Source organism: Phascolarctos cinereus, unplaced genomic scaffold (genome assembly GCF_003287225.1).
Source record: "Phascolarctos cinereus isolate Bilbo 61053 unplaced genomic scaffold, phaCin_HiC Scaffold_3;HRSCAF=262, whole genome shotgun sequence".
Lineage (NCBI taxonomy): Eukaryota > Metazoa > Chordata > Mammalia > Diprotodontia > Phascolarctidae > Phascolarctos > Phascolarctos cinereus.
The window spans coordinates 54,316,546-54,336,731 of record NW_027555736.1 but is presented as its reverse complement, the minus strand read 5'-3'; the positions used below and the strand labels follow the sequence as shown (position 1 = coordinate 54,336,731).

The 20,186-nt window shown below is 41.2% G+C and overlaps 1 protein-coding gene across 1 annotated transcript in view; it reads right to left on the bottom strand.

Moving 5' to 3' along the window:
* Window positions 1-20,186, bottom strand: part of LRMDA (leucine rich melanocyte differentiation associated) — a 1,318,218-nt gene that overhangs the window by 1,292,824 nt on the left and 5,208 nt on the right. The window contains exon 2 of the mRNA XM_021006197.2: window positions 15,776-15,876. Coding sequence (XP_020861856.1) covers window positions 15,776-15,876 — 101 coding nt within the window. The remainder of the gene's footprint in view (window positions 1-15,775; window positions 15,877-20,186) is intronic.

Genomic DNA, 20,186 nt, shown 5'->3' with positions numbered 1-20,186 from the left:
TCTCCCCAGAAATGGCATCCCGATGCCAGCTGCCACAAGGTGATTTTTCATGTCTTGTCAAAGAAATCTTTTATTCTATTTGCTCGGCATTAACATGCTACATTTATTGATCAAGGGTCTGTTCTGCAGCCGCAGCAGGGCACTGTGCTCTCATGCCTACAGGGCTTTGATGTCCTGGTGACATTCGAGCCCGAATAATGCACATACTAAATGGATTTAATGCAGAAATGTGTTTGGGCCTGACAGCTACATTAATAACAGCCCCTCACACTGATAAATATGCAATTGCTACTATTAAGAGTTACCCAATTATGGGGAAAATATTTCTCTACCTTATAAATAAATCCATCAAAAACAAAGTTTTAGCAATGGGACATTTTTTGCAGGAATGCTTCTCCAGCTGCTGAGGTAGAGAGAGGGGGAACTGAATGCCTTCCCTTCTGGCTGGTCCCCCTCCCCACCAGCCAATTGTCTTACTTTGTCCCAAGAACCGTATATGTGTGGCGTTTAGGGTTTTTTTTGGGGGGGTAGCTGGGGGCAACCAATCTCCTTTGCTGTTTTTTCCCTTTCTTAGGCTTCCTCCTGTTTCACCAGGACTAGAGAGGGGAAAATAGAAGCATCAGCCAGAGACACAAGAAACGAGGTTCCGGGAAAATTCAAAATTCAGGTGGTAAAAAGAAGGTTATTGCTCTTTATAAAAAAAAACTTTGAGTAGGTTTCCTCCTTATTTTAGAGGATACTCCCCTCACTTAGCTGCTAGCACCCTCCCTCTGAATACCATTTTGCATTCATTTTGTAACTATAATGTATAGATTTATATATGTGCCTGTTGTCTTCTCCATCACCATGTGAACTTTTTGAGGATGAGGAATGTTTTCTCTTTGTATCACCAGGTTTTAGTCCAGTGCCTGGCACATATAATAGGACCCTTGCTCACTAATTGATCAAATCATCACTCTAGAGTTATAAGGGACCTCAGAGACCACCTAGTTCAAACCCTTCCTTTTTCAGATAAGGAAACTGAGGCCCAAAAAGATCAAGTGACTTCCCCAAGGTCTCACAAGTAGTAACAGGCAGGATTTAAACTGAGGTCCTCTGACTCCAAATACAATGCTTTTTCTATTTTACCACAAAGTAAATTTGTGCTGAGGGGCCTTGGGGGGAGGGGTGAAGAGGGGGAGATAGAATGAGGGAAGAAAGGATAGGGAAGAAAGGAAAAGAAAGTGTCTGACAGGGGACCTTTTATCAAAAAGCTTGGTCAAAGGAAATTGTTCATTTTATGCCTATAATTAAATGTGCTATATCTCTACTCCACCCCACAAAAAGCCGAATCATTTCCCATTATAAAGCTAATGAATCCTCAGCATCGTAATAGGTAGAGGAGATAAGAGAAAGTCTGGCTTCTGGATTACAAAAACAAATCAATCTTCTCTAGTTCTCTCCTCTATTAAAAAATATATATTATATATATATATGTGTGTGTGTGTGTGTGTGTGTGTGTGTATAGATATAGACAGATAGATACATATACACACACACAAATACAGTCCAACAGTATTCATGCCCTCTAATGTCAAAATGGATCACACTGGGAAAGGTGAACACTCTGCCACTCATGAGGAGATGTTACATGACTTATACAGAAAAACCAGGATGAGAAAGAAAAGAAGGGAAATGGCATCACCTAGTCTCTCTAGAAACATCTCCCTCACCTTTGAGAGAGTCTAAGGTCCCAAAGTTCCTGGCCAATTCCTGAAGAAGGGAAAGTCAGAATCAGGAATAAACAACTTTTATTCTCAAAGTACTGAGTTCTTCCTTGGAACTACACTAATTCACTCTGAGCCTCTTTTATTGGATTTTCCATGCTGTCAGTGATTAAAAATAATAATTTCCCAATAAAATGACACTGGGCTCTGTATAATGATAATGACCAAACTAGGACCCAGAGAAGAGTTAAGAAAATATATCTCCCTTTTTTTTTTTTACTAGAGAAGTAGGCTTGGAAGTAGTTACTTATCAACTAGAGGAGAGTAAAAATTTATATAGAAAAAATAAGTTTCCTCTATAAATAAGTGGTTAAAGGATATAAGAGTTTTCAAAAGAAGGAATGCCAACTATTAGCAGCAATATGAAAAAATGCTTCAAATCATTAATAAAATAAATGAAAATTAAGGCAATTCTGAGGATTTTACCTCATATCCAAATTAGTAATGATTTTTTTAAAAAGACAGAAATAGTGGATGTGAGAGGGATGATAGGAAGTGAAAGATGTTAATAAATTGTTGGTATAAATTGGTTCAACCATTCTGGAAAACAATTTGGAAGTATGGGAGAAAAGTTACTACTCTTTGACCAAGTGATCCCATTAATAGCGTCTTCGCCAAGAAAGGTCCTATACATAACAAAATATCCATAGCAGCATTTTTGTGGTAGCAAACAATGGGAAGCAAAGCGGATGTCCATCACCTGGGGAATAGCTGAACAAATCATGGTTCATTAAGGTAGTAGAATATTACAATATTGTAAGAACCAGAGAGTATGAGGAACACAGAAAAATGGGGAAATGTGTATGAACTGATACAGAGTAAAGAAAACACAATAATAATAAGGGATATCTGATATTTACGTAACACTTTAAGGTTTTCAAAGCGCTACATCACAGAAAAAAGACATAATACACAACCACAATAACATGAACAAACACAATACTAAAACACAGCTGTGCTCATATTAATTGCCATTAACAACCTTGGCCCCAAACAACAAATGATGTAACACATTCCCCTCCTTTTGGTAAAGGAAACAAAACCAAAAACACTCCATGTGCTATTAGAAGCCATCAATATGTCCATCAATTCTGCTTAAACTATTTCTCTTTGTTATACCAGAGGTTCAGTTGGGTGTGTGGGTGTAGTATACTGGGAAATGTCTGGGGAATGAAAAATTTAAAAGCATCAATAAAATATTTTTAAAGCAAGAATAAAAGAGCTAGCCAACTTAAAAAAAAAAACTTATTTACAAAGCTGTCTTATCAGAATGGGAAATTACCTCAGAAGCCATCTAGTCCAATCTATACCTGTTTCCCTTTATAGCATCCCTAGTAAGTAGGAGGGGAAAACTTATCAATAATATCATACAGAAGTCAAATATGAAAATTCGCAACTTCAAATGCCCCTAAGTACATATAGAAATACATATGCATATATGTGTATGTATATTGTATGTTTGTACATATGTGTGTGTGTGTGTGTATGTGTGTGTATGATCATGGTATTTAAACCCATTTAGACCCTTGGGAGATAACCTAGTCCAGCCTCTTCATTTCATAGAGAAGGAAACTGAAACCAAGAAGGTTAAGGGGTTTTCCCAAGATTACACAGGTAATATCAAAATCAGGATTCAAACCAAGAACCTCTATCTCCAAATCCAGTGCTCTTTTCATTATACCCCCGACCCAGACTCGGGTTAAAGTTTCTCCAAGTCTCCCTCTATGGTTCAGGAAGTAAAAAAGCTTGAAAAGGCTAAACTCTTCCACAAACTCTACTGTTTCTTTTACAGCACACTCCCTTCCACCCTAGCCCTTCCCTCAGACACCTAGCAATTATATAGAATTATATTCCCTTGGACCTTGGACCTCAACCTAAGTAAGTAGTATGAAAAGAGCAGAGGTAACCTGAGGCTCTGAAAGGAGAGAATCAAATAAACCAATGTAATTTGAAGTTGAGGAAGAAGTGGAATATGAAGAGAGTAAGAAATAGACTACCCTTAGACTAGTTGGATAGGTCTTCCAATACTTCAAGAATCTACAGTTTTGTTGGTGTGTGGACACCCTCCACAACTTAGGAGATGGTTTTCAAGAACAGCTGTGGCCAAAAAATATTCTTCACTTTATGAGAGGGGCCTTCCATACTTAGCTAGGCTAGCCAGAAGGCACTGGAGTCCACCATCAGACCACTTTTGTTGGCTCCTGCAGGATCAATGGAGAAATTTTCCTTTTTACAGAGAATTAACAATGGAAAACATTATATGGAAGACTGAAGAGAGGAAATAGGAGTAAAAGGGTCTAAATGAGTCATTAAATATTCCCTGATATACCATCTACTTTAGAGACTAATGCCATATCCTATTAGCAGCTGAATAGTCTGGTGTGGTTAATTAATTTCTTGGAATAAAACTAGATTTGTTCAAATTAATTTTAAGACTCCTACTTTTCCTTCCATGATGATGCTCAGACATTGAAATGGGGCAAAACAGTATTTCCCACCATGTTGTCTTCTCCAAACACTATGAGAGGACTCTGCCCACCCCATAATTCTATCACCTAGTAGGACTGAACATTTAAAGGGGAAAACAAGCTTACTACCACTTTTCAGGGCAGATATTCCAGCATAAAAACAAAACAAAACTGTGTCATCTTTTGCATACGAAGTACTACTACAAAATACAACTGTACTACTGAGTCACGGTCTCATTCCTATATTCCAATATGATGTACTCATGTTCCAATATTGTTCTTCCAAGAGGGGTGAAGATATCAAAGGCAGTGACAAAATTTGAGCCTACCCCCCCCATTAAAAAGGTGACCAAGAGAACCACTATAACTAGCCCATATACTTTTCCATCTATATGAAATTATATATTTGGCAGCAAGGTGGTGCAGTAGATAGAGCACTGGGCCTGGAGTCAACAAGACCTGAGTCCAAATCCAGTCTCAGAAATTTACTTACTATATGACCCTGGACAAGTCATTTAATCTCTATTTGCTTCAGTTTCCTCATGTTTCAAAGATTTAAAAATCTTTAAAATCTTTAAAACTACCTCCCAGGATTGTTGTGAGGGTCAAATGAGATCATATCTATAACATACTTGGCACAGTGACTAGAACATAGTAGGTGATTTATGAATGTTAGCTATTAGCTATTATTAGCTATATACACAAGACTTTCCTTGATGTGGTTGTCAAAAGGGAATGGGCAGCTTCTCACAAGCAATATTCCACAGTAGACTGCATCTTCACCACCACACAGTTGAAAGATGAAGAGAATACAAATCCCCACTCTGCTTACAGTTTGTTGATTATAAAGAAGTTTTTTTTTAATTTGCTAAAGCAAACCACCATCTTAAAGACTCTCCCTAAATACAGTAACCCCCATACAGGAGTTAAAAAGCACACACGATTCCTCAAAAACATGACAATAGAGATCACTTTGTTCGACCACCCTCCAATTATAAAAGAAAGAGATGGATTCTCAACAAAGGGATTTGCCAACATCACAGAGCAAACCCAGTCCAAAGTCGAAGCTGATGAAGGGTTCTGCATAGATAATGAGGTCCTCCAGGTATGCCTGTCTGCAGGCAACACTACAATCAATACATCAACCTTGGAACACTGTAGCAGAGCCTCCTACATAAGACTTACGGTCATTAGAAAGAGTTTGGCTCAACTACCCAAAAGGAAAAACCATACTGATGAAGGCAGACTATGACATCCAACTGGATACACAACTGATAGAGCTCATCTGTAAGGGTATGAATATACATATATGTATATGAATATACATATATATACACACACATATATACATACAGGGATAGATAGATAGATAGATAGATAGATAGATAGATAGATAGATAGATAGGGAGAGGGGGAAGAGAGAGAGAGAGAGAAAGAGAGAGAGAGAGAGAGAGAGAGAGAGAGAGAGAGAGAGAGAGAGAGAGAGAGATCATAGATTAAGAATTTTTCACCCTTTTGTATCAGGGACTCCTAAGGCAGTTTGGTGAAGCCTATGGACACCTTCTAAAAATATTTCTCAATAATTAAAAGAAATGCTAACTTTCAGTTAGATATTAATAAAAATAAAGTTGTAGTCTTTCTCATCCAAATCCATGAACCCCTTGAGGATCCATGGATCCCAGGTTAAGAACCCAGGTCTTGGATTGATATTACAGATGGACAATGAATGAGGAGAGCCCAGAGCTGAAGAGGAGGAGAATAAAGTGGATTGCCTTTGGGAAACTGTGACAGTCTTAAACATCCTCATGTTTCTCCCGATTACAAAGGCTCAGCTTCATACTGCCAGTGTTCTTACAGAGTTAGTGTATGCTTGTGAGTAATGGAAACACTAGAGTCACCAAAGAATTGAAATTAAGTATCATCCAAAGAGCAACAGAGAACTTCATGATGGGTGGAAGCAGGCTGCAATACATTATAAATACAGTATAAAAGATGTTATCAAGAAACATCTGAGCAAAAAAAAAATGAGCATGTCATGAGGCAAAGATGAGGATAACCAATGAACAACTCACATGTGACACTGGCATTCTTGTCAAGTTGGGAGAAAGAGAAGAGCCCCCACAGCAAACTGGGTGGATCACTTGTAGCATATTTATAGGAGGACTGGGACAAGAGTCAAGGGAGGCAGTTGCAGAAGGACTCAGATCCACTTTGTTGAAGAAAATATTCATATCCATGAGATCCCAGCTCTACTTGAGTACTCAGGAGTCAGATCTCTCTCTCTCTCTCTCTCTCTCTCTCTCTCTCTCTCTCTCTCTCTCTCTCTCTCTCTCTCTCTCATACTACTGGTTAGTCAGAGGAAAGGATTTATTGTGTGGTACAAATGCACTGTGGCGGGTATGGTACGTGACCATGGAGCTGAAGTTTTCTTTTCTCTCTGAAGAATTAAGTGACTCACACAGAAACTTAGCTCATGATCTTGGGCTCAACGGTATCATGCTCTAACCAACTGAGGAAGACTCCAGCATCTGTAGACTATCAAGAGAATGGGATGCTTTATGGGAAAAGAAACAGTGAAATTAGGCTGTTCTGCCCCCATATGCTATCCAACTGGGAAGACAGGAGGGCAGAGTCGGATGAAGACATCTCCACAACAAGGATGTCCACAACTAAGGAATGGGACGCACCCAGAGCCTCACCCTCACCCTAGTCCAAGTCTGGAAGAACAGGGAGCAAGCTCCTGCCTGCGAGGCCTTCCCTTCATACAGTTTGCCACCCAGCGCATTTATCAGAGCAATGCTAAATAAGATGCGACTGCCAATAATTTAATTTTTTAAACGTAAGCTTCCTTTCCCCATTGATCAATTAAACTCTCTCACTTTTACTGCCAGATTGACACAGGCGTATTTATCACTGTTTGCCATGGGAGCTCAGCTCTGCCTGCTGCATTCAACAAAGCCTAAACAGGCAAGCCACAAAAACCATCCAGGGCTCTTGGGACCAGAGAATAAGGCTACGAGGAATAGCCTCTACTCTTCCCAATCTGGGGAGATGGGACCCCCACCCCCAAAGTCAAAGTGACCCATTAACAAACTTCCTTCATGGAGAGAAGTTCAAGAATGAGAAACAGATCAAGGGGAGTTATTTCTTTTCATTACAATTATAATCACGAAAGGCAGTGTGGTATAGCGGAAAGAGGACCAGACTTGGAGTAAGGAAGACCTGTGGTCAAGTCTTAGAATTATAGACAAGTCCCCTAACCTCTCAAGGCCCCAAGCTGCTCTCAGACTACATGCTACAGACAATTATTGGTCCTTATCAGTTGGAGCAAATTTCTTCTCCAGGACTTCCTTATGCTGAAATAATCACAGGTCAGGGTGGGGTGAGGGGGGGAATAACTCACACTAACCTATGTTATATAGGTTACAAAGTACTTTCCTCAAAACGATCCAGTGAGATGGGTGAGGTATCATTATAGCTGTTTTACAAATGAAGGAACTATTACGACGAGTAGGTAGAGTGGTTCACCCAGGATGATTTCTGACTGCCAGAGCCAGGACCTGATGTTGAGTGTCTTGATTCTAACACCACGTCTCTAATACCTCATGTGAGCCTCTCATTAATTACTAGGAGAGGAGAAGTAAATAGTAAACTTTGTACATTATTTGGGACATCAATTCCATGGGAAGAGGTGAGGAAAACCAATCACAGTCAAATCAGTGATACATTCAAGTCCAAGGGGCAAGATTTTCCTCTCAGTTGAAGATTCTTGCTGATAATAACTCACATCCTAAGGCCATATTTCCCAACTTAATTTGGCCATGGAATATTTAGGAGATTAGAATTGTTTAACATGGGAGGAAATCATAAATGTTGGAATACCTCCTTAGTTAAAAGGGGAGATTGGGGGAAATCTTGGCACAAAAATAAAGAAACTGAACCTATTTTCATACTGACAAATTCTGAAATGTAATAAATATTTTTGATACACAGTTTCACATCTAATATTTTAGAGAAGAGACTATGAATAGACAATTTTGCTTATATAAAAATAAAAAGGTTTTGCACAAGCAAAACCAGTATAGCTAAAATTAGAAGGGAAACAAATAACAGAAAAGACTTTACATCATGTTTCTCTGACAAGGGTCTCATACAGGGTATTTCAAAAATATTGGAGCAGTGCTAAGCTATTAATGCTCAGAACTGCACTAAGACTTGTGGGATACCCTGTATAAGATATATAAGGAACTGATGCAAAGTATAAGACTAAGAGCCATTCCCCAATAGATAAATGGTCAAAGGATATTCACAAGCAGCTTTAAAATGAAGAAATCCAACTATCAATAATTATATGAAAAAATGCTCCAAATCCAAAATAATTAGAGAAATGTACACTAAAGCACTTCGGACATTCTACCTCATATCCATCAGAATGGCAAAGATAACTATAGAGGAAAATGGCAAATGGTGGGGGGCTGTAGGAGGGAAAGGTGTAGGAACATAGGCACATCAATGCACAGTTGTTGGAGCTGTGAATTAGGCCAACCATTATGGAAAACAACTTAGAACTATGCTCAGGTATAGACTACACAGTCTATACCCTTTGACTCAGCAATAATACCACTGCTAGGCCTATTGCCCAAAGAGATCAAAGAATGAGGGGAAAGACTTACATGTGCAAAACTATTTATGGCAGTTCTTTCCATGGTGTCCAAAAAAATAAGGAAACTAAGGGGATGTCCTCCTATTGGGGAATGACTAAACAAATTACAGAGTATACATGTAACACAAGATTATTGTGCTTTAAAATACAATGAAATGAACAGTTTCAGAGGAAACTGGGAAGGCCTCCTTGAACAAATGTGGAAGAAGTAAGCAGAGCTAGTAGAGCAATTTCACAATTTTAAAGCATTTTAAAGCAAAACAACCTTGAAAAGCCTCTAGCACTCTGACCAAGACAATAAGGAACCATGGTGCCAGAGGACTAAAGATGAAGTGCGCCCTACCTGCCTTTGGCCAAAGAAGCAATAGTCTTAAAACACAGGATGAGACATAGATTTTTTTGACAAGGGGAATTAGTTTTGCTGGATTATGCACGTGTTATGAGAGTTTATAATTCGTTCACTTGGAGAGAGGGGACGTAGGAAGGACAGGTAATAAAAGAGCATACACAAATAAAATGCAAAAAAAAGTTAAGGAAACTGGCTATCCTCTTTTTTTTTCAACCAAATACTTATTCACCTCACGTGGAAATCCAGTATTCTGTGGGAATTGGTCTAGAAAAATGATGCCCCTAGAGAAATTCATATTTGTTATTTGCAGGTGAGGGGGTAGTAGGATTACCAGCAAAACTAAGCCCCAAGGGATGTTCCCAAATTCACAATCCTTCTCTTTCAGCAGATTTACTTTACTTTGCCAATTTCCATCAAATGAGAACATCTGGGAAGTTCAACTCTGCTGCTAGCCAGTCAGAACCACCAGCCCAAATATACCAACATGGGGGGAAAGTTAAGTTGGAGAAAGGGAGGCCATTAGGTGGGACTCAGCAATTTCTACTAAGGCCTCTCCTCCTACTGTCTTCCATAGTTCCATACCTGAAGTTGAATCATGTTAATTTCCCAATGGACTGAATGAATTAAAGTCAAAGAAACAAGTGAATCCTGGAATTGTCATCAGCTTCAGCTCCAAGAGATGACCAATTAAATGACTGTACATTGATATTCTACAGGACTCCCAGCTGGAAATGACTTCTGGAGTTAATCCAGAAGAGAATCCTTCCCATGGATTTGGAGTTCATATTTAATACTTAGCTCTTTTCCCCTCCCTAGCCTTGTTAAGGCAAACAAAGGCAACAGACAAGGTCTAATCCTGGATATTCCTCTTCCTCACCACCCTGCCTTCCCCCCTCTTCCACAAATAGAAGGCAAGGTCCCAGGATGTTACAAGGGCTGCTCTGTTACCAATGAAAAACCTGATACCTCATGATCTGTTACCAGCTGACACATTTACTTCCGGCTCTGTCCTTCTTGTGCCCACATCCCGTGCTCTCACCAGCCATTCAGAAGACTTCCTGTAGCCCATCTCACATGAGCCTAAAAGCTCCAGAGGTCAGAGAACACAGGATACTAGGAGTTGCAAGGTCAAGAATCTGGCTGATGCCCTGAGCACAGGAATATTTTTTTGACCATCCTAAAACAAGGAAGCATCTAATGAATGATGGTCACATATGCTCAGTACAGGTCATCCTAAAATATATATCACTCTACTCTCTTCCTGCACATCTGGGCTAGACTCCAATTTTACTTACTTTAAAGCTAATATTTCTTGATTGTTTCAGCTCTGTATTATATGTTGCTTATATGTTTCTCTTAGTTCCCCCAACTCTAATTCCACAACTCTCTATATATCACCTTTTCAAGGCCAGCAACTGTGTAGCTAAGCTATGGTAAGCAACAAGCTACTCAAAGCTGAACCCTGTAAGTATTTACATAGAGGTACATCTTGTATTGAGGGACTTGAGAAAGAAGAGTAGGTCTTACTGATGGTAATAAGACTGTCTACTACCAGGGAATTGTAGAATTTGGGTTTGAGAGGGTGGGGGGGGTGGATGGAGGAGATAGTGCATTTATTAAGCACTTCCTATGTGCCACACACTATTCTTGGGACTAGGGATAGAAATATGAATATTTTATATAATTTTACATAAATAAAAACACACAAGGAATTTCCTTTCAAACAAGGAACACACATAAAGGAATTGGGAGGCAGGAAAGGGTACTCACAAAGGGGAAAGATAGCAGGTGAGAAGAAGGAAGAGAAGACTAGAGAATGAGTCCAGACATGAGTGAGGTGCAGTATAGCTGTGGTCCTGCCCAAAACGATGTTCTCAGGGGGGGCAGCTAGGTGGCACAGTGTATAGAGTACCAACCCTGAAGTCAGGAGGACCTGAGTTCAAATCCGGCCTCAGACCAAACACTTGACACTTACTAGCTGTGTGACCCTGGGCAAGTCACTTAACCCCAATTGCCCCCCCCCAAAAAAAAACAATGTTCTCAGGGAGGCAGTCACCAATCAGCAGAGCAGGACCTCAGGATGGAGTTTTCTCCACGGTGCCAAATCAGATCTCAGTGAGCCTCTGGAGTCTGGGAAGGCCCCATCTACACAGATAAGAATCCTAGGCACCTTCCCTTGTATGCATGTGGCTTAACTTCCCAGTCAGGGGCTTTCTATTAAAGGAATATGGGCGGGGCAGCTAGGTGACACAGTGGATAGAGCTCCAGTCTTGGAGTTAGGGGGACCTGAGTTCAAATCCAGCCTCAGACACTTGCCGCATACCAGCTGTGTGACCCTGGGCAAGTCACTTAACTTGGATTGTCTCACTGAAAAGCAAAAACAAACCAAAAAAATCATAAAAAAAAAAGAAAAGAAAAGAAAAGAATATGGGCATGTCGAGGTAACGAAGAACAAGGGAGAAATTTCTCCCTCAAAGGGAGAGGTACATAGAGAAGTAGGATAACATGCAAAGTGCTTTATATTCATCATTTCATCTAATTCCCACAACAACTTTATGATAGGTATAATTATTTCCATTTTTATAGATGATGAAATTGGGGCTCAGAAATAATAAGTGGCCACCTTGCCCAATGTCACGTAGCCTGTGAATGTTGAGACTGGATTCAAAACAAAGTGAGACACTCTTTCCACTACACCTTAACACGCAGTACAGGGAGCTCTAGAGGGGTCCCTTTCTATGACTTGCCCTGGGGAGGGGTTGGAATGGGAAACTCCCAAACCACCTTAACCCTAAAGGGAAAAGGGAAGGTCCATAGGCCAATTCATTCAGGATAACTATGTCTCAGACCTCAGTCAGAAAACTGGGAATGTCCATTTGATGTCAGGTCACCTCTGAGAAGCTGATCTCAATGAAAGGTGACCCTTTGGAAGGTGGGCTCACAAGATGTGAGACACTCCCCTGGATCTGATAGGCAATGAGTCACACGAGGCAGATGGCTTTGGAGGTCCCAGACAAACCTATAACTGAGGTGGTATGTAGGTATCCATGGCTCAAGCAATAATTCCAGTACTGAATGGAACTCAGGTCAAGATTGGTTTCAGCTACCATCGCTTCATTTAAGGGAAGATGGAAGGCATTCCTGAAGAACACCAGGGCTTGCTTGAGAACTTTATCAGAAGAAAACTGAAGAACTGCCTAAAAGTCATTATGATAGACTTCCTGCCTGGCACATCACTTCCACAGCTATAAATCTACTCATTAAATGAAATAAAAACCAAGCCTCTTCCTCTTACTATCTGTATGACTTTGGGCAAATCATATAACCTCCCTGATTTTCAGTTTCCTTACCTGTAAAATGAGAGGACTAGTTCAGGTGACCTGTGAGGTCCATTGCAACTCTGTATCTACAATCCCACAATCTTGATAATAGTATATTCATGTTAACATTTTTAAAGAGTTCCCTCAACTTTCCTGGTTGCCATCAAGGATATCTTATTTTTTGTTATCCCAAAAAGGACCTAGGTTGTACCCACATGTCAACATCTAAGGTGAATATAACCACCATTCCTTTCACATATTTTTTGGTAGGGTGAGGCAGTTGGGGTTAAGTGACTTGCCCAGACAGCTAGTAAATGTTATGTGTCTGAGGCCAGATTTGAACTCAGGTCCTCTCCAGGTCTGGTGCTCTGTTCACTGCACCATCTTGCTGTCCCCTTCCTTTCACATATAATTTGGCTAGACTTCAGGGATCGCAGAAATACATCAAGCTGGACTTACTGGGAGCCTGTAAGCTCCTAAGAATTAAGGCCTGGCAGAATTGAGGAAGAATCGGAGTCAGGAACAAGTGAAAATGAAGAAAGGATTTCCTTTTCCCAATGTCCTGGAGTAAGATTTAGGGACCATCAACTCTAATCCTAGAGGACAGGAAAAAAAATAATCAATTTCCTACATAGACTTCCCAGACAGATTATTTCGGATAGGGTTCCATCATTTGTACCAAATTCTAGAGAAGGTTTCAAAGAAGGTACCACTGCCAACCACCCACAACCAAATACTCAGAGCATGAAAACCAGGAATTAAGTAGGATCTATAGTGTTATGCTATACACTTGCAGCAAGTTCATGCCAATGATGGAATGTGCCAAGAATAACAATGTGCTTGTCCTTTGAAGATCACTCTTTCAAGTGGCCTAAGAATTCTCCCCACATTTGTGCCTTCATACACAAGAAATGTCAGCCCTGGTGAATTGAGAACAAGATCTGCAAAGTGGAATCTGGGCCACCCAGCAACCTTTAAGACAGGCAACCAGAGGAAAGGAGGTGACGAAGAAAGAAACTAAAGACAAAGGTCTTGTAGGAACCTGGGGACTGTGTCCAATTGGATTACCCATACATCCCAGTACAAAGACCCTCTAAGCTATAAATGACAGATGTTGAGGGCTATTCATCATCGTTGGCCAACAGAATGACCAATGAGCATGAGTGGAGTTGGATTAGCAATGACTTGTGAAATTCACCAAGTCCTTCACATTTCATCCCGAGTCATTAAGTTTCCCTGAATTTCTATGAGAGAAATGGAATCAACCTGCCCTCATGCAGATGGGATCTTCAGGCAAAGAGTTATGAAAAATGTGGGCCTGTTGACAAAATTAGGGGCAGTAGTATTATTTGATTGACCAGAAGAGACACATTCCAGAAGATCAAATGTTCAAGTTAGTCAAAGGCATACATGCCCACTCCCTGGCTAAGACACATGCAGAAGAATTCAGACCATCTTCGCTAGGGCAAAGAAAGGAGGAGTCCATAAAAAGGAGATACTGTCAGCACCCCGGCCAGAGGCAGCCCTGAAACTAAGAGTTGTGAACTACATCAGCATTAAGGCATTTTTTGCATGAGCTATATGACTGCTACTATGACAGAGGTGACATGTAGTGGGATCACTAATAATGAAGAAGAGTAGACCTTAATGCTAGCAGCAATGGACTGTCTGATACTATGAAGATTTGTATTCATTATGGATCTGTAGTAAATTGGGATTGCTTTTGGAACATCACTCAAACCCAGGTGAGCCCCTGAAAATAAGGAAGGTCATGGCTGAATTACTGGGAGTCTTCCCTAACATAAGTTTCCGTCAGTTTCTCTGGGTGCAATCACCTTTGAGAATATGGCCAAGACAGCCATAGGAACCAGTGCTTTTTCTCCCCCACTGGACATCCTGTGCCATCTGGCTATATTTGGTAAGCTCTTGTTAGCTGGGTTTTCTGGCATTAGGCAGTTCTGTGATAGCAAGGACATTCTGAGATAGCCTAGGACTGCAACTTGGATATAGACACATATCTGAGCCACTGTACCACCAACCTTGGGGGCTGTTTAAGAGCTCTAGCTATGACACATAAAGAGAGAAAACCAGAACCTTCCCCCACTTTTTTTTACTTTAACTGCATGCTCCCATGCAAAAGCATGCAAATACCTTCTATGTCACTCTCCATCCTTTGAGATATAGGCTTGTTTCTGGCCTCTTAGCTGTTGCCTCATCTTTACAACATATTCTTCCAAGAATCCCAATCCATTGATGGAAATGGGGAAGATTCTGGTGAGGGAAAGGAGGTAGAAAAGACCCTCTTCCCAAAGTCCTGAAATAAACTCCAAGCCCATCACTCCTGACCCTAGAATTTCCTCAACTCTCTGGAGACATTGAGCTCACAAAAAACCAGACAACTTTTCAACCTGTTAGGAAGGCAGGACACAGCCCTGCCCCTAGGAAACTAAGTCCTTATTGTTTCAGATGTCATTTTATCACACTCTCCCTATGTCCAATTCCACTTCAAACTCCACAAAACACATATACACACACATTAAAACACGTCATGGAAGGAAGAAATAAACCCAAATAATACCTAAAACTCTAAACCTGGCAAAAGTTAAGCATACTGGCTGTGAAAAGAATTCCCTCCCCCCACCCCATCCTCCCAAACTCTACCTGATGCCAACAATGTATGAATTCTGGTTAAACACCATCTGGGAGAAATCAATATCACAAATATTTAAGGTCACAATTTATAACAAGGCAAGGAAAGGAAACACGCGCACATAAAAGCAACACACCTGCTTGTGACTTAGAAAATGTAATATGGAGGGAGGGGTTGAAAAGCATACACACAGCTCTCCCCGCAAAAAAAAAAGACCCTGCTAGCATGATTCCATTCTTTCTCCAGGCATGATCTTTTGGATACATGCACATCTCAACAAGACAGGAAAATAACAGGAAAATGACAATGCTCTCTCTTGAGGGAATTGGAGGAAGACAAATACTTGCTACCTCTTCCCCTTGCACAAAAAGCAATCAGAGGGATAATTTAAAACAGTCAAACCTTTAGGGCTTCAATTTCACATATCTTGGGATGCCCTATTAAGGATGAAAGGGCTCCATGGATGGGGCCTGCAACGCTTGACTTTGAGCTCTGTGCCATTACGTACTTGGACGATGGGGCTCACCTGGCCGTGATTTGTCACACGTAGGTTACATACCTCAGCAAGTTGAAGCTCAGATCAAGCCTCTTTGCGAAGTGGCCAAAGTCCCTGCCGAGATGCTCTGGAATCTCTCTGCAGTCCTGACCAATGTAGGACACCTGGAAATTAAATAAAACAGAAACAATGGGGCCAACGGAAATCGCCCAGCTGTTCACAGCCCTGACTCATTGATCCATTGATTGCTTCCGCAACTTGAAACGAACACTATGGCACACACGAAACCACCACATTTGCAACTCCCTCTCTTGATCTAGGGGGCCTTCAGTTGAGTCAACAGAAAGAAGCACTTTCCTGATATAGTTAATATAATGGTGGCTAATCCACAGCACAAACTAAATTAGTCTGAAATTGGCCGGATTCAGATGTCCAAAAAAAACACCAAAGTCTTGGCATGTTGATAATAAGAACCAGCAGTCATACCTCACAGTTGGGCCTTTTCTCCAGTCTCCCTTGCCACAAATCCTATTTATTACATACACTGCCTCATAAAAGACATTGCAGGTGCTGTTACCAGGCTGGCAGGGGCCTGGGAAAAAATAGATTCAGCCCCCTATCCTTACCACCTTTCCCTATCCCTTCTTTTCCAACACCCTGGCCCAAAGAAAAGTACCATGAAATGGAGAGAAAGTGGTAGAAGGGGCTGACCTTGGAAGAAGCCCTGGACTTGTCTTGCCTCTAACACAGACTAGTTATGTGATCACAGCACAAGTCAAGATATCACCTGTGATGCCAGGAATACCCTTTAGAAATGAAGGATAAATAATGGAAGAGATATAATGGTGGGTGAGTTACTTAAATTCTCATGCCCCCAGGCACTGAGTTACATAGGACCCTAGATTTATAGCTGGAAATGATCTTAGAGGTCATTGAGTCTAACACCTTCATTATGCAGATAAGGAAACTGAGGCACAGAGATTTTAAGTGACTTGCTTGGCATCACAAGCTAATAAGTATCTGAGGCAGGATTTGAACTCAGGTCTTCCTGACTACCTGTCCTGTACCTAACACACTCCAGTTTCCAAAGTAGGTATTTCCCCACACCAGGTGAAAATGTAGGTCCCGCCTGTGAAAGGGAGAGGGTGAGTCTGTAGCCAGAGCAAATAAGCTTACCTCCTCCTCTAACAAGGCTCCCTACAACCTTGTTCTACAAAGATCATTCTAAGCCCTTCTTATCCATATCCTCACCATACCAGTTTGCCTTTCATTCACAAGTTGTTGATGGATTTTGTGTTCTTAAAGCATGTGTCGTTTGCCCAGTCTTCCAATTACACCTCAGTCAGACATTTAAGAACCGTGAGATCTTAGGTAAGACAATCACCTCTCTAAGCCTGTTTCCTCGTCTATAAAATGGCGCTAACACCACAATTAATAGGGTTGTTATGAGGGTCAAATGAAATAATGCAGGTGAACCATTTTGCAAATATTAAAACCTACATAAAGGTTGGGCACATTAAGAGGGGAGAAACTTTCTGAGAGTAAGAGCCCAGTATCTACAGTATAATGATTAGAGCACTACATTTAGACTCAGGAAGGCCTGGTTCAAATTCTGCCTCAGGCACCTACTACTTGTGTGACCCTGGGCAAGTCACTTAACCTCTTCTTCAGTTTCTTCATCTAGAAAACAAGGGGATTAGACTCATTGGCCTCTGAGATCGCTTCTACTTCTAAATTTATGATATGATCCTTTTCTCTCTCCAGAGAGTAATGATGGAGTTGGTATACAATGAGCAGGGCCTCATTCTATGTATCAAAAAGAAAAACAGAAAACAGTGAGGGTCCCCCAGTCAAGAAATGTAACCTAGCTAAACTCACCCAGCTTTTCCTCCAAAGAAGGTATTTCCCTCACTGATAGGACACTTTAGCAGCCTGACTTCTCCCCCGTCGAGACTCCTGCTTACAGAGACAGGGCAACCATGAGGTTAGGGGACACAGAGACCCAGAAAGGGCCAAACAGGACACTGACGCACCTGACTCATCCCTGTTCAAGCCCAAGGCAACCTTGGAACTCACTTACCCCAAGCTCCTCATCTCACAGATGAGCAAACAGAAGTGAAATCACTTCCCCAAGGTCACATAACAAGAAAATGGTGGGCTTAAAACTTGAATCCAGGCACAGTGATCTTCCCACCTCACCATCTGACCCAAGCAGTATAGTCAACCTTGGGTCAAACCATAGGGGGAGCAAAGTCTAGTTTCTCATCAGCAGCCTAAGCGCCTCCCTCCTCATGCCTTGTGCCCTCTGGCTCTCCTCCCCTTCACCAAAAAACTTGCTTTCAGGACAGGATCTGTTATAAATAATGTTATCCTCAATTTGAATATATGTCATTGTTTCACCTCCAAGGTTATTAAACACTCCCAGCTTTGTTTCTAATTGCACAATTAAAAGCATCCCTCAGGGGCAGCTAGGTGGTCTTGGAGTCAGTAGGACCTGAGTTCAAATCCAGCCTCAGACACTTAACACTAGTCATGTGATCCTGAACAAGTCACTTAATCCCACTGCCTAGCAAAAAAAAAAAAAGCATCCCTCTCCCTCCAGGAATTTTAAGCATCAGTTAGGAGTGGTATTTGAGGTAGGAGAGATAGTGGCCCATGCACTATGGGAAACACACTGGATTTGAAGTCAAAGGGCCAAGTTCAAATCCAATCTTTCTTCCAAGATTTATGTGACCTTGGGTAAGTCTCCTAATCTCTTTGGGACAGTCTCCTCATTTGTAAAATGAAGAGGTTGAACTGGAAAATCTCAATGATGTCTTCTAAATGTAGGACTCTACATAATCACACCACCATATATATATAGCCTTAGCCCTGCAAGTAAGCATCCTACTAAGGAGAAACCCATCTTTTCATAGGATTCCCCATACTATGAATGCCTTAAGCAGATAAGGTATCACCTAGCTTGATGATGTGGGGTTTTAAGATTCCAGAGAAGGCACAAATAGAAAAGGTCTCTCATATCCTCAGAAGCATTTCTGCCCCACAAGGCATCTTATTGGTATCTCAGCCCTTCTCTGAAGACACCATCCCCGGCTTTGCAAATCACCCTTTGGCTTCCTCCTGTCTTGCAGTGATGGCAAGCAAATAATATAGCAACCCACCCCCTCTCATTCAGGCTCTAGTAACTTGAGGCAAAAAGTGGAAAGGAAGAGGAGGAGGGAGGGAGGTTGAAAAATAGCTGACTCCAGTGAAATCATTTTGGCTTAGAAATTCACTTTCTGGAAAATAAGGAGTTCCTAGTTCAATCTAGCAAGCTCTACCCTCTTCTACATAAGACCTATTCTTCATCACAATCTCTGCCATCAGTTGTACTCACAGACAGATGGAAAGTCTCTTCGTACCAGAAGGGAAGATAAGCTTTAGCATTAGCATCAAGGCCCCCACAATTCCAGTGTAGCCAAAGCCCCCTGGGATAGCCACTCAACTAGTAATTTCTTCTTCCTTCCACGGGCTCCCATTAACCTGCCCAGACCTCACCATTCAAACTTGTTGGGCAGTAGAAGAGCAAGTTTCATAGGTAGGAAAATGGATGGAACATTTCTAGTTACTCATTGAGAACTGGAAAGAAGCCTAGAAGTCTTCAAGTCAATTCCCCTTATTTTAACAATGAGAACACAGGCTCAGAAAGGTAAGTGACTTGTCCAGGGTCACACAGGTGAACTAATGGCAAAACCAGAACCATAACCTAGATTTCCCAACCCAGTGTCCTGTCAAGATTTGGGAAGTATTATCACCCTGAAAGGCAAAAGCAGGAAGGAGGAAGACCTGGGGAAAAGAAGAGCACATATGTGCCTTTTCTTTGCACAAGAATCTTCATTGGGAAAAAAAAAAAGAGTAACTCCACAGAAACCAAATCTCTAGCAAAAGCTGCCATAATGGGACAGTTAAGTTATGTTCAAATACCTACCAAGCATTTTATAGGTGTGTTTTATTAGCTAGTTCTTGGAATATCCTAACAGTTTTATGATCTAGACTAGAGTATAAGGAGATTTTAGGAAACAGGTCAGCCCTGTCATTTTACATATAATGACATTGGGTGAAGCTCACAAAGGTGAAATGATTTCCCAAAGGTCACCCAGATAATCAACAGATAAGCCAGGATTCAAGATCAGGATCCCTGACTCTAAATCTAATGTTGTCTCACTATGCTAAAGTGTCAATGCATTCCCATTCTACAGGAGGAGAAGGCTAAGGCTGAAGAAGGCACAGAAATTTGATACACCAGATCTAATCTTCCTTCTTACCTCTGGCCATATTGGTACAGAGTGGTTTCAGGATTTTCTCTCAGACTATGCTCCTTTTTCCCTCCTTCCCTCAAAACAGAAGAAGTAAAACATTTACCCAACTTTGAGTGTCTGTGAAATAGGGACTGGGAACACAGAGGTTGCCACTTCCCGAATAGCTCATGAAGCAT